General features: G+C 53.2%; 1 protein-coding gene across 1 annotated transcript; it reads right to left on the bottom strand.

Moving 5' to 3' along the window:
- Positions 1–3120: 3120 nt before the first annotated feature.
- On the bottom strand, positions 3121–9382 carry NKX2-1 (NK2 homeobox 1). The gene is made up of 3 exons (XM_030240265.2): positions 9330–9382; positions 4560–4936; positions 3121–3791 (listed from the first exon to the last, which is right to left on the bottom strand). The coding sequence occupies exons 1-3, from the start codon at positions 9380–9382 to the stop codon at positions 3121–3123; spliced, it is 1101 nt and encodes a 366-aa protein (XP_030096125.2).
- Positions 9383–12192: the final 2810 nt, after the last annotated feature.

Raw genomic sequence — 12192 nt, forward strand, 5'->3', positions numbered from 1 at the left:
TCTAGTTTAAGAAAGATAAGTCAGTGTACATAATAATCCATTACAGTAATTACACCCACCACCAAATATGTGTTTATGAGGTTGTCGAGACACAATAAAATTACTTTATTTCCCCCGAAGTCTGTAATGAAAAGTCACTGACTGGATTTGTATCGAACATGCTAACTCCAATATTCGGGGGCGGGGGTTGTAATATTTCTCGGCTGTATTAACGCCTTTCGGTGCTCCTCACTTTTGAACGTTCCTAGGTTTCAAAGAATGCACATTAATTACATATGAAGGGGAAATGTCGACTTAACCGGGGCACTTTCCCCTCGGTCTTGAGCATAAACTCCTGGAGAAACTAACCCTAATTTTGAAAAAATCCTTAAAGTCAACCCTGCTCTCGCTTCCTCCGTGGAAGTTGGCAGTTCTGCACCACGGACCAGGAATCCCCAACACTTTATTCTTTAAGCAGAAATAACAGCACTAAGCTCCAGACACTCTGCCGCCCCCCACCCATCCATCCCCCCGCCATGCTTAACACCATGCTATAGATCTGAAATGAATATTCTGCGCAGAAGAAGAACAAAAAAAAAACAAAACCTGAATAATCTTTGGGTTAGTTAAGAATGTCGCTGTATAAATCAGGACCTAACCTAAAGAATGAAAGGTCTCGAAATTCCTGTTGACACACGTGATGTCCTCCAGTTAGATATAAGAGGGAGGGGGTCAGAAAGAATCCGATACTTTTTTTTTCCTTCCGTGTACTTCCCTTTTTTTCCATCCAGACTAGCACTTGGTGTCCGACTAACACCGGCTATCTTGTATAAATAAAGAACTGGAGCTTTCAAAAGCTGCTACTTAAATTGGAAGTTGGGTTGTTTCCATCCCAGGCAACCTGTTTTCTTTTCACTTAAAAATATGATTATATCGTAACACCTCTGTAATTCCGAGGCGTTTCCATGACTGCGGTCTCTTTCTATGGATTTGGAAATTGAAAAACGAAACCGAGAAGCAGATGCAAAGAAAAATACGCTACAAGGTCTTTTAGAAGGGGGATCCTTCTTATTTTGCTACACTCACAAAAGGAATATTTGGGACCTGAAAATTAGAGAGTTACTGGGATTTAGAACTCGTCAGATACGAGCTGTTTAGCTTCATATGCTTCCTATATTTCGAGAAAAGTTACCGTCTAACCGCCTCGCTTTACCGATATTATTTACGTTCTGTGCCTAAGCCCGGCGCGCACCTATGCACACCCACCCACGTGTGCGCACGCACTCTCTCCTCATCTCCTTCTTTACAAACTTCCCAAATGGCTACACAAAATAAACCTCAACAAACAAACAAGCAAACTAACAACCCCCCCCTTAGAAAAGCAATGCGACACGAAAAACAGCCCCCAAAGGGACCAAGCGAAGCCCGTCTGTGTTCCACCGAGCCGCAGCGTGCGCCTGACCTCCGCCTGAGTAGTGGGGTGGGCTGTGCAGGCGAACCTGCCTGGCCGAGTGCGGGGTGTGAGGCTGGATACGTACAAAATTAAATATATGGAAATGTAGAAAATTAAACACAGCCTTATAAATAAAGTTAATTCAAACTACATGTTGTACACAATAAACTATCTTTTTATTTTGATTATAAATAAGGTGACTGTACTTCCCTTAAAATACAAGTACATAGGAAAACCTGGTAGAAATTATCTTTCTTTTTTTTTTTTTTTCTTACAAGGTATTAAAACTGGACACTTTAAATCGGACTCACGTTCTATACTGACAGCAGGTTCTTCGCTATTTTATTTTTTTTCTAATGGCGTTAGACTTTTACCTTCTTTCTCCTCCGTGCCTTTGGCATTTGAATTTCTAGTCCCGGAATACTTTACTTTCTCTAGCAAGAAGTCGCTGAGGTGCCCCCCGCCCCCACCCTCATCCCCCAAAAAATAAACGGGCTAATGAATTTGGACTCGGTTCCTTCGATCTCGAGTTCGTGAATCCCACACATTTGCTTGTCCTGTTTGCACGCTGAGGATTGATCCTGTACGCCGTTAACCCTCTGCCGCAGCCCTCCTTTGGGAATAGGGTCTGGGCCCTGGGAGGGGCAGGGGCCTTCCGGGCTCTGACAACATCCCGGGTTGTTTCTCCACCAAGAAGAAAAAAAAAGGGGGAGCGGGGGGGGGGGGGGGGGGTAAGGGGAAAAAAAAGGAGAAAGATGTAAGGAAAGGAACGTCGGGAGAGGAAACCAAAGGGGGAAATTAAAAAGAATATTCGTAATGTGTATAATTTATTAGAAGCTTCTTAGGAACTATATTTAAGCCAAATATCTACATAAGTTACAACAGGAAAAGGCGGCGTGCGCAAATAACAAACTGCCGGAGGATTTACGACGGGGTGATCAGTGTCCATAAAAAAGGTGGGGGTTGGTTTGGTTGATTGTATTTTTTCCCTTTTCTTTTTACAACAAAATATACAGGCTACTAAAAACTATGGGTTTAGTCCAACTTTTGACAGCATTATACAGCTACAGGTTCACATCAAACGTAAGGAGGAAAATAAAAGCCAAGCCTTTGATGACTCCACGTCTCCATCCGCTGGCCCTGGCGGCGGGCTCGGAGAGACCGGGGAGGGGGAAGCTGCTTCTTGTGTCTGGGTGACGCGAATGCGTTTTTTGGGGGGGAAAACCACCCCATCCCCCAAAATCTCTGTATTTACATGCAAGTCCTAGACGCTGGCAAAGTGTACATCTGATATCCAAGTCTTCAGACCATGCCTAAAGATGGTCCCCTTTCTGCAGACTGCTCCATGGTTATTAGTCTGAATATTTTTATACACCCCATAGGACAACTTGGGGGGAGAAAAAACATAAAGACCCAAAACCATCAACAGTAACAATAAAATGGAAAAAAAAAAAGTGTCTCTCTCTTAGAGGTCCGCAGAAACCGCTCAGTAAAACGGGGGAAAGGGAGAAGAGCATTAAAAAGAAGAAAAAAAAAAAAAAAGGAAAAAAAAAAGAAAAAAAAAGAAGAAAAAAGCATACAGTAGTTTGGAGAGGACAGAGATTTGTGTAACTAGGAAAATTTGTTGGGTTTTTTTTTTTCTTTTTTCTTTTTGCCTTTTTTTTCCCCTTTTTCTTTGTTTAATCCTTTTACCAGGTCCTACCGTATAGCAAGGTGGAGCAAGACATGGCAGTGCCATAGTCAGAAGTAGAAGAGTTTAGGTGAGACAAACTGGAGACTTGGCTCTGCAGAGAGGAAGGGCTGGCCGAGTGCTGTCCCATGTCTGGAGACTGCCCCGCACTGTTTGTCTGGTGGCTCTGATGCTGTCCGAGGCTGTTGCCATTGGTAGCCACTGTGATCGTTGTAGCTGCCTGCTGCTGATGGCTCTGGATAGCTGCTGTGGGTGTGTTGGAGCCTGCTTGGCAGGGCTTGCCATCCTTCACAAGCACTGGCACGGCCACCCTTCTGGGAGACTGCTGCTGCTGGCAGGAGCCGTTCTCCTGTTGCATCTGCTGCTGCGCAGCCTTGTCTTTGGCCTGGCGTTTCATCTTGTAGCGGTGATTCTGGAACCAGATTTTGACCTGAGTCGGGGTGAGATGTATCATGCTGGCTAAATGTTCCCTCTCCGGGGCGGAGAGGTATTTTTGTTGCTTGAAACGTCTCTCCAGCTCGTAAACCTGGGCCTGCGAAAAAAGGACCCTCCGTTTCCTCCGCGGCGTGCTCTGGAGCGGGGCCATGCTCTTGCTCACGTCTCCCAGGGAGCCGAGGCTGCCCATGCCTCCCATGTTCATGCCCGAGGACGGCGCCATGAAGCGGGAGACTGCAAGGGAGAAGGCGGCACGTTTTAGGCGGCTCGGCTTGGCCCGGCCCGGCCCGAGTGGGGGCCCGCGCTCCGGCAGCCCCCGCCGCCGCCTGCCCCCAGCGGAGCTCCGCAGCCCCCCGGCAGCCCAGCCCCTGCCGCGGCCTCGGGGCACCCGCGCTTCTAAACAACGGCTCACGTCCCTGGGGAGAGCGGTGGCCCCCTTCTCGCCCGGCCCAGCCCCGGTGAATAAGGGCGACCACTCACCCCTCGTCCTGCCCGGGGACACAGCCAGGAAAGTACCTAAAGTGACAGCCGCGGCGGTAGCAGCCGCGGACAGCGGCTCCGCCGGCGCCGGCCGAAGAGGACTCTGCCGCTCCCCTGCCGCTTCCCGGGACGCGGCCCCGGCGCCTCCGGCTTCCCCCCTCGCCCACCCGGTGCCGGGCGGCGCGCAGGCGGACGGGCACCGCAGGCTCCCTTTGGGCCCCCGGGCCGCGACGCTCCCGCACCGCCGGACGGCGAGAGCCAGGCTCCCGCTCCCCGCCACAGCCGGGCTTCCAACCCCCTTGCCCCGCAAAAGCAGCCGCGGGAGGCTGACATGCGACCAGCCGGGGTAGGAAGACTGGATACGATCCTCGGGCAGGAGGAGGAATTTGGGGTTTGGGGGACGCGTCTGGGTTTGAGACCGACTTTTGCCCTGTCGCGGACCCCCCGTGCCTTCTGCCCGCGGTGTGTCGGGGCAGTTGCGCGGCAAGCCCCCTTCGGCCACCCAGCCCCGAGCTGACTTACTTGAGGAAAAGCGGGGATCCGGGTTGGTGCCGTACCATCCTGTCGCCGAAGCGCTGTTCCTCATGGTGTCCTGGTAAGGCGGCAGCTCGCTCATGTTGCCCAGGTTCCCATTGCAATAGCCCCCCATCGTAGCATGGGAGAGCTGGGGGACCCCTGCCGCTGTCATATGGTAGGCGGCAGTCACTGTTCCGTTGTGGCCCATGGGGTGCTGCTGCATGGCCGGCTGAGAAACCTGAGACTGTCTGTAGGCTGACAGGGGAGCCCCCAAGTTACTGGCCTCCATGCCCACTTTCTTGTAGCTTTCCTCCAAAGGACTCAAGATGTCAGACACTGAGAAAGGAGTCGTATGCTTTGGGCTCATCGACATGATTCGGCGGCTGGGGAAAAAAAAAAAAAAAAAGGAAGGGGAGGCAAATCTTTTTTTTTTTTTTTTTTTTTTTTGCCAGATATTCTGGTGTTGCCTTAACGCCGATCTTGTTGGATGTACACGTAACCGAGTGGACGAAGTCCGCCTTAATTGGATTGAGTGGAGGCTCAGGGCTGCCTTTCGTTTGTTTTAGCCAGACGCCAGGTTTTAGGCTGCCACCAGAGGCGGGGCATAGGCACTAAAGCAACAAGACAATAGAAGCCTACATCTTGCCCAAGATAATTAGCTTACATGCTGATGACAAGGTAAACACCTTTAAGTCTTACTTGTCAGAATTTTTTTATGTCTTTATGAAAAAAAAAAAAAAAGAAAGAGTCTGAGAGGACGGGAGAGAGAGGAAAAAAAGAAAGAAAGACCCCGTGAGCACAACTCTTTTTTTTTTTTTTTTTTTCCTCGGGGTGACAATATCGTGGACGGGAAATGGAAGGCAAAGCAAAAAAAAGACCACCATTTGACTGGGTGAAAGGATTTAAAAACAGCTCCCGGGTGGCAAGGCTGTCAGCCCAGCCTTTGTGAGAGCTGGGGAAACGGGGTGGAATGCCAGTAAGCCAAAGGACAGAATCTCCCTCTTCCCCCACTAAGTTTGGTCCGGAAGGAGCCCCGCCGCCGGGAGGACAACTCTTCGGAGGGCAGACCTTTCTCTCAGGGCCACGGCTCCCCGCGCCCCGCACTCCCCGCACTGGCGGGTCAGATGCCCCGGCAGGCTGGGGCTGAACAAGCGCTTGGGGTTTCGCATCTCGGGAACACTCTATGTCCCCTAAGACACTCAGTGCAAGGATCATTTGGCTCCCTAAACCCACAAATTCCTTTCAGGAAGGGATTTTTTTTTTTTTTAAATATCTCAGAGAAGGGTAGAAGACAAAGTTTGCAAAATCAAGCAGTAATTTAATTGCCTGGGACGAGAGACCGATGAAAAATAGGTTAGCGTAAAATGTCGCTTGTTATTCTCAAAGGCAAAGACTCTTACAGTCTCTCGTGGTCCCTCTGAAGCTGAAGCTGCTTTCTAAGGTTATTTATACAGCACGGGAGCTGGATGGAGAAGACCTCTCCGGTCATCTGCTACACGACCTTGCCAATGAATTCCCTGTAGTTTCCAATAAACTGCAATTTCTGGCACTTTCGGATCTGTTCTCGGATCCGGTGTGAAAACAAAAGCGATCTATTCACAGCCACACGCACACGTACACGCAGCCTGTAGCTAATGTCACTCGGGTCTTTGAAGAAATCTTCCAACGCCTAGTGTCTCCAAAGCTTATATTTCGGGGTGATCCGGGCGGAGGAGAGAAACCTCCCCTGAGTGTTTCACACCTCGGCCTACAGCCCTGGCAACCACAATTTAATACAGCGATTACCTGAATATTAAGAAAATTACAGCGAAGGTACAGTTAACCCTGGGACTCTGAAGTGTCAAGTAACTATTTAGTAATTGCACTTGTAAATATGTTTGTGCTCGGCTGGTTCGTGCTTAAAAATGCAAAAGTGCACTTGCTACCCGGGAATAACTAAATATCTTTGTCTAAAGTGGCAGCATAAATAGCCGGTCGCTTTGTGGCTGTGCTTGATATTAGTACATAAGGATCATTTTGCTTCAATTGGGAGGCTCTCATTCACTAGGCAAGAAACCGTTTAGGAGAAAGTAGGTTCCCGTATGAGAGTTAACATCCTTCAAGTGTAAGCCTCAGTCTTGATTACACTTTAGAGCTCTGCAAGAGGTGAGCTTTTCCACACAAATATAATCGGGGGAACTTTCCTTCAATCAGGCCTCCAGCTCTCTTACATCATCTCAGCTGCTTCTTTCGGCACTAGCTCCCTCAAGGCTGAATACCCCGAAGTGGGCTGGTTGTGAGTCTGCTGGGTCACCAAAGGCAAAGAAGGGCGACTTTGAGCTAGAAAGGCGTTTGAGTTTTACCTCTTCTTTTTCCACTTTTCTTTTAAAACCTTTCAATCTTATCTATCCAGATCTCTGGAATATTTCTTTATACTAACCGCCCCCCCCCCCCCCCGCACCCCCCTCCCTCGCCCTGGTTTTTCCCCTTTCTGCTCGTATTTTTGAGTCTGGTCTTTGGTTTTGTTCCCACACAGATAAAGAGAATCGACCTTGCCTTAGTAGTTTGATTGCTTGGGGTTTGAGGTTGTTTTTTTCACCCCGATTTCTCATACCCTCCATTCCCATGCCTCTTTCATGAGCCTTTAAAAGAAAGAGGTGGATGGAAGGGAAAAAAATTAAATACTGCAGGATCCACCAAAACGACGGCTCAGCCGGTTTTAATCAGAGGCGAAAGGCGGCAAGTGACCGCGCAATTCGTGGGGCAGGAGCAGAGACTCCGTTCCCATCCCCAAGAGCTCGAGGTGGGGCAGCCGCTAGGCCCCAGCAGCAGCTCCGGCGGCGGGAGCGGTTAGCGGCGCTCGGACAGGCGGGCGGGCGAGGCTCCCCGCCGCCCTGCGCCGGCCCCGGAGCGCCGCCCGAACGACCCTTTGGCCGCCGGCTGCGCCTGCCAGAGCTTGTTTATCCTCTCGCTCGAATGAGGTTAAATCGGCACCGAAACGTTGCTCGGTTAGGTTATCCCGAGCGAGTCGGGCCTTGGCTCTGCTCGGGGTCTGGTAGAGGGAAGCTAATGCGAGAGCGCTGCGTTCACCTTTGCTGGGGAGAGGGCGAAACTCTCTTGTGCACGTCTGACCGCTGAGTAAGGAGCACACCGGCGAGCGTACCTCTAGCTACTTTTTTGCCGGGCTAGATGGACGCGGTGTAAAGGAAACAGGTCAACCTCTGCACCTGCTTTCCCGCCCCAAATGAGCTATAACGGGGCAAGTCAGACCGTGGACAACGGGCGAGAAAACTTCTTCGCTGGCGTCGTCTCCCTTCACTATCCCTTTTCTTCCAAACCCTCCACCGGAGTTTCGTCTGCCAGAGATGCCTGCCCCAGCATCCGGGGAGGGTGGCCGTCCCGACAGAGTCCTGCCTAGGCTGCCTTTAGCGAAATGTTCGTTTACCTGGTGATGCTGCTTAGTAAAACACTCGAGTTAAAAAGAAATGCTAAGGAGGAGAGCAAGGAAGATGAGATGCGTTCTGCCTGGTGGAAGCATTTTCATGAGAAAGGCACGGTTTTCACCCCGTGTTTGCAGAAATGCGGCTACACGGACGTCCCTTCAATAGCTTCTGACCCCACACAATCCTTTTGATAACACTCGAGAGGTGGAAGAATGGGAGACTTTGTCAATCAAATGGTGCCAATCCCAATGGAAACGGTGCCACCAAGACCGCAGAGCGTTTCCTCATCAACTGGATTGCGGGGGCTGGGAACTCGAGAATCAGCTTTTGAAAGTGCGCTCAGGGCTCTCCAAAGACACACAATGTCTTTTTTATACGAGCTGCTGTGCCTCCCCAAGGGGAATCAAATATGTTCGGCCAGGCAGAGCTCGGAGGGCTCGGAGGGCAGAGGGTAAGGGTCCCACGCAAACCGCACGCAAATTCTTTCTCAACAAGAAGGACGCTTTCTAGGTGTAACTTTTTGATACAAAGCCATGAGGTGCTCCGTGCTCCCTCTGGATCAGTTCACGGGTGCACGTCTGGCTGCACCCCCTGCCCAGCCCTGCGGCCCCCGCTCCCAGCGCCGAGGAGGGAGCCCTGTCCGCTGCCCTGCCCGCAGCCCTACAGCCCGCCCTGCCGCGGGAGCAGCGCTCTGCGGCGGGGCCAGCCGCTCCCAGAGAGCTCCGACTTAGAGGTGGCAACAGCAGATCTGTGACAGAGCTCTTTCTTCGCCTCTGGTCATCAGTATAAGTCTAACACATTCATCGAGAGATGTAAACGACCACCTGGAAAAATGGCACCACCGAGGCAGCTTGCCGCAACTGGCCCCTCTCGACCCACCCTGAACGAGCTCATAGAAACCTCATCTGATTCCTTGTGCATGTCGGTGTAATACACCCTCTGGTTCCCCATGCCCCCCAGAATGGAAGATGTGCCCAGCACACTACGCCGGGAGCGGAGGTTTCCGTAGTGATAGAGTGTAGGGCGGACTTGTGTGTCTGCCGGCCGCGGGCAGGGCGCTGGGAGCCGCTCCCGCCTGGAAAGCACATGCTTGGGCGTGTAGGAAAGCAGGAGTCCTCCCAGAGACGCACCCTACCAGCGCTACCTAGGCACGGAGCGCTCTGGGTGTGTGTGTGGAAGGAAACGCCTGTTGTGGCTCATGGGGACAATTCCTCGCCGTGGGAAAGCCCCCCTGCCCTGGTTATCTCGTTAGGGTGGGAGAAACCCCTCAGTACAGCGGGCGAAACCTCTCCCCCTGGCGTGGGAACCTAAGGCAACCAGCGAGACCACCAAAGGCTAAAGCGAAAATCCTCACCCCTCCGCAGAGCACGCACAGTTGCTCCTCCAGCTGCCCAGGGCGTGGAGCATCTCGCAGCTGGGGCTCTCGGGCCCCTTCGCCACAGGTGCCTGGCGGCCCCACTCGCAAAGCTCTGTGCGAGCGAGGGCAGAGTTGCCTCCGCTCAGCTCTTTTCTCTGGTTCCCCAGTTGCAGGAGGACGGCTGAGTCCTCCTGCCCTGGTCCTCGACACCCTCCCCGTCCTTTCCTTCGCCGGGCCGTTCCCGGCCAAGAGGGCCAGGGTGGGGCCAGGTACGGGGTGCCAGGGCAGGGCTCCCGGAGCCGCGGCGGCGGGCGGAGGCCCGCCGTGCCAGGGCGGGGGCGGCGGGGCCCCGGGGCACGCCTCGGCCCGCCAGCCGCACCGCGCCCCTCCGAGGCTGCCCGGCGTGGGGACCCTCGGGAAGGAGCTCTTTGTATGCATGGGTGCCCCGGTAGTCTCGGGTGGATAGCAGCGTCACTCGCCCCGATGTGTGGACGCCTCGTCCGACATTATCAGCAGTTAATACAAGCCCTCCACATCTAGCTTTCTTAGTGTCAGTAGACTGTCACTACCGCAACAGTGTCAGTACACACATATAAGACTTATCTTTGCCCTGAAGCGTTTTTGATGCACCCAAGACAGCGGTGATTATGCGGAGGATTACTTGAAGGTGGTTGTTGAGTTAGTTTGCTAAAAGTTAGCCTGTAGAGATAACTAAAAATCTAAGCACCTTTTATTTAGGTATAAAATACTTTTAATCGGTATATACCTACAAACAGAATCCCGCCGGGATCTATCGATTTATCTGCTTTTAGGTATAACTATGAGCATATGACATTATCTATCTTAGGAGTTATGCGCTTTTGTGTGTGTTCCCAGACATGCCTACACACACGCATACAAGCGTGGGGGTGCATACCTCTGGCAGTGGGTATGCATGAGTATATATTTACGCATACATTCACAGTCCTCAACCCTGTCGTCTCTTAAGTGTTTCAAAAAGGAACTCAGCTTTTAAGTGGGTCACCTCACCGCCCTCCCTTCCCCTTCCCTCGCCCAGGCCTGCGGCCGCGCCGGCGCCGGGAAAAGGGGCTCTCGGCTCCCGGGTGGGGTTGGACGCGGAGGCGACGGACATGGCCGTGCCTGTGGGTACAGCGTGGAGGGGCGGGCTGCGGGTCTCCCCCGGCAGTTTGATTTTCCGCAGACCTTTTCTGTTTCAGCGTAGCTGGCGGCGACGGGCGGCTCGGGGGCTCGTTGCTCGCTGCCCCCCGGTTTGGTGCCGAAGCCCTCGCCCTGCCTCCGGACCGCCCCGCCGAGGGCCCCGGGAGCTGCAGCCTGCCCTGTGCGTGCTGCGGGGCGGGGGCTCCGCGCCCTCCCGCGCCCTCGGGGCTGCGCGGACGGCTCAAGGGGCCGAGCCCGGGGGCGCTCCCCCGCGCCCGCCGGGAGTATGCCCGCTGGTGGACAGGCGACCTTTCCCCCTCGACCTTACCCTGGGGGTAACCAAAGCTCCCTTTTATTTCCAATGTCACTTCGAGTTTGCCTTTTGTTCCCCGATACCTCTCTCTTCCAGGGATACGGGTGGCTCCCCGCTGGCTCGGGGAAGGGCTAGCGGTACCAAAGGTAGCTCGTTTAAAAACGGCAATGGAGTTCTTTTGACCAGCCCGTGTGGTGCCCGAGCTTTATTTTCGTAATGGGGGGGAATGGGACTGTTTGTTTTGCTTTTGTTTTCACAGCAAAACTCGGGGGCAAGTTATAAGAGGGCTGATAGGAACCCCGGCCCTTCCTCGTTGCCCTTGGGTGCCCAGCAGGGCCACTCAGACGAGGGCCGAAGCCTCCTGTGTTTGACCACGGCAGGGCGGGATCCCGCGCAAACGGCGCGGCTTCAGGCGGATCTGTCCGCGGGTGCCCTGCTGTCACTGATTTCGGAGTGACCGAGTGCTCTGGTCATTGCCCCCAAATTCTTTTCTGCCTCTCCTCTACTCCCTCGTCTGCGGCTTGACCTGAGCTCCCCCAGTGGCTTTAATTCGGAAGGAAGCTGCCATCTGTCCCATTGTGCCCTTGGCTTTTAAAAGTGGGCAGGGGCCACCCGTGGGAGGTGGGCGCTGCAGGCGCTGTCAGCCGTGCGGAGGGACCCACCGGGGCCGGGGCCCTCCGGGGCGGAGGGACCTGCAGCAGCCTCCCTCCGCTGGCCGCCGGGGAAAGCGCAGCGCCGGGCCCGGGCCGCCAGGGCTGGCCGTCACCTGCCCCTGAAGATTTGCTGCTGTTGCTGCTGAAATTCCACCCTAGCCAAGGCAAAATCATATAAATGAGGAAACTGAACGGGAATTTGCTCAGTTGCCCTTGGGATGTAATTACATGGACTTTCATTTATTTACACTGTGCATTTCTCCAAACCTAGGGGAAAGGATTAGCTTCTTTTGCTGTTGCTGCAGCTCCTCCTCAACACCTTCCCATAGAAGGTAGCTCTGTCTCTGAGCAAGATTCTTCCCCCTCCCTGGGGAAAGTGAAATTTGCCTGTTCCTGGATCAAGAGGAACTGTTAAATAACTTGTGCCTGTTCCAAGAGCTTGCTTTACAGCAGCACAGTTAAACAGTTTCAAACTGCGCTCTTGCTGGTTGATGGTCGTATACACAAAAGATTATCACTCAATAACTGCCTTTTGGGAGTGACTCTGCCTCTTCTTCAGCTGCTTCCTACCTTCTGAGCTTGTAGCCCAGGAATCCATCCCATGAGGTCTGCTCTCAGCCCCTGCTCTGCAGGAGCAGCCCAATTGCCCCACACTCTTCTCTGAGTGTGGGAATTGAAGATGCGAGCGCCATCCAGGGCTGATGCCCTTGGAGGAAGAGCTGACATGAATCAGTGA

The sequence above is a fragment of the Serinus canaria genome, chromosome 5, assembly GCF_022539315.1.
Source record: "Serinus canaria isolate serCan28SL12 chromosome 5, serCan2020, whole genome shotgun sequence".
Lineage (NCBI taxonomy): Eukaryota > Metazoa > Chordata > Aves > Passeriformes > Fringillidae > Serinus > Serinus canaria.

Excerpts from the sequence above, each read along its gene's own strand:
- NKX2-1 (XM_030240265.2), bottom strand. The coding sequence starts at position 9,382 with ATGCTCCACGCCCTGGGCAGCTGGAGGAGCAACTGTGCGTGCTCTGCG. Across the intron at positions 4,937-9,329 it reads TGTGCGTGCTCTGCGGAGGG|CCGCCGAATCATGTCGATGA; the intron begins GTGAGGATTTTC and ends TTTTTTCCCCAG. Across the intron at positions 3,792-4,559 it reads GGATCCCCGCTTTTCCTCAA|TCTCCCGCTTCATGGCGCCG; the intron begins GTAAGTCAGCTC and ends TCTCCCTTGCAG.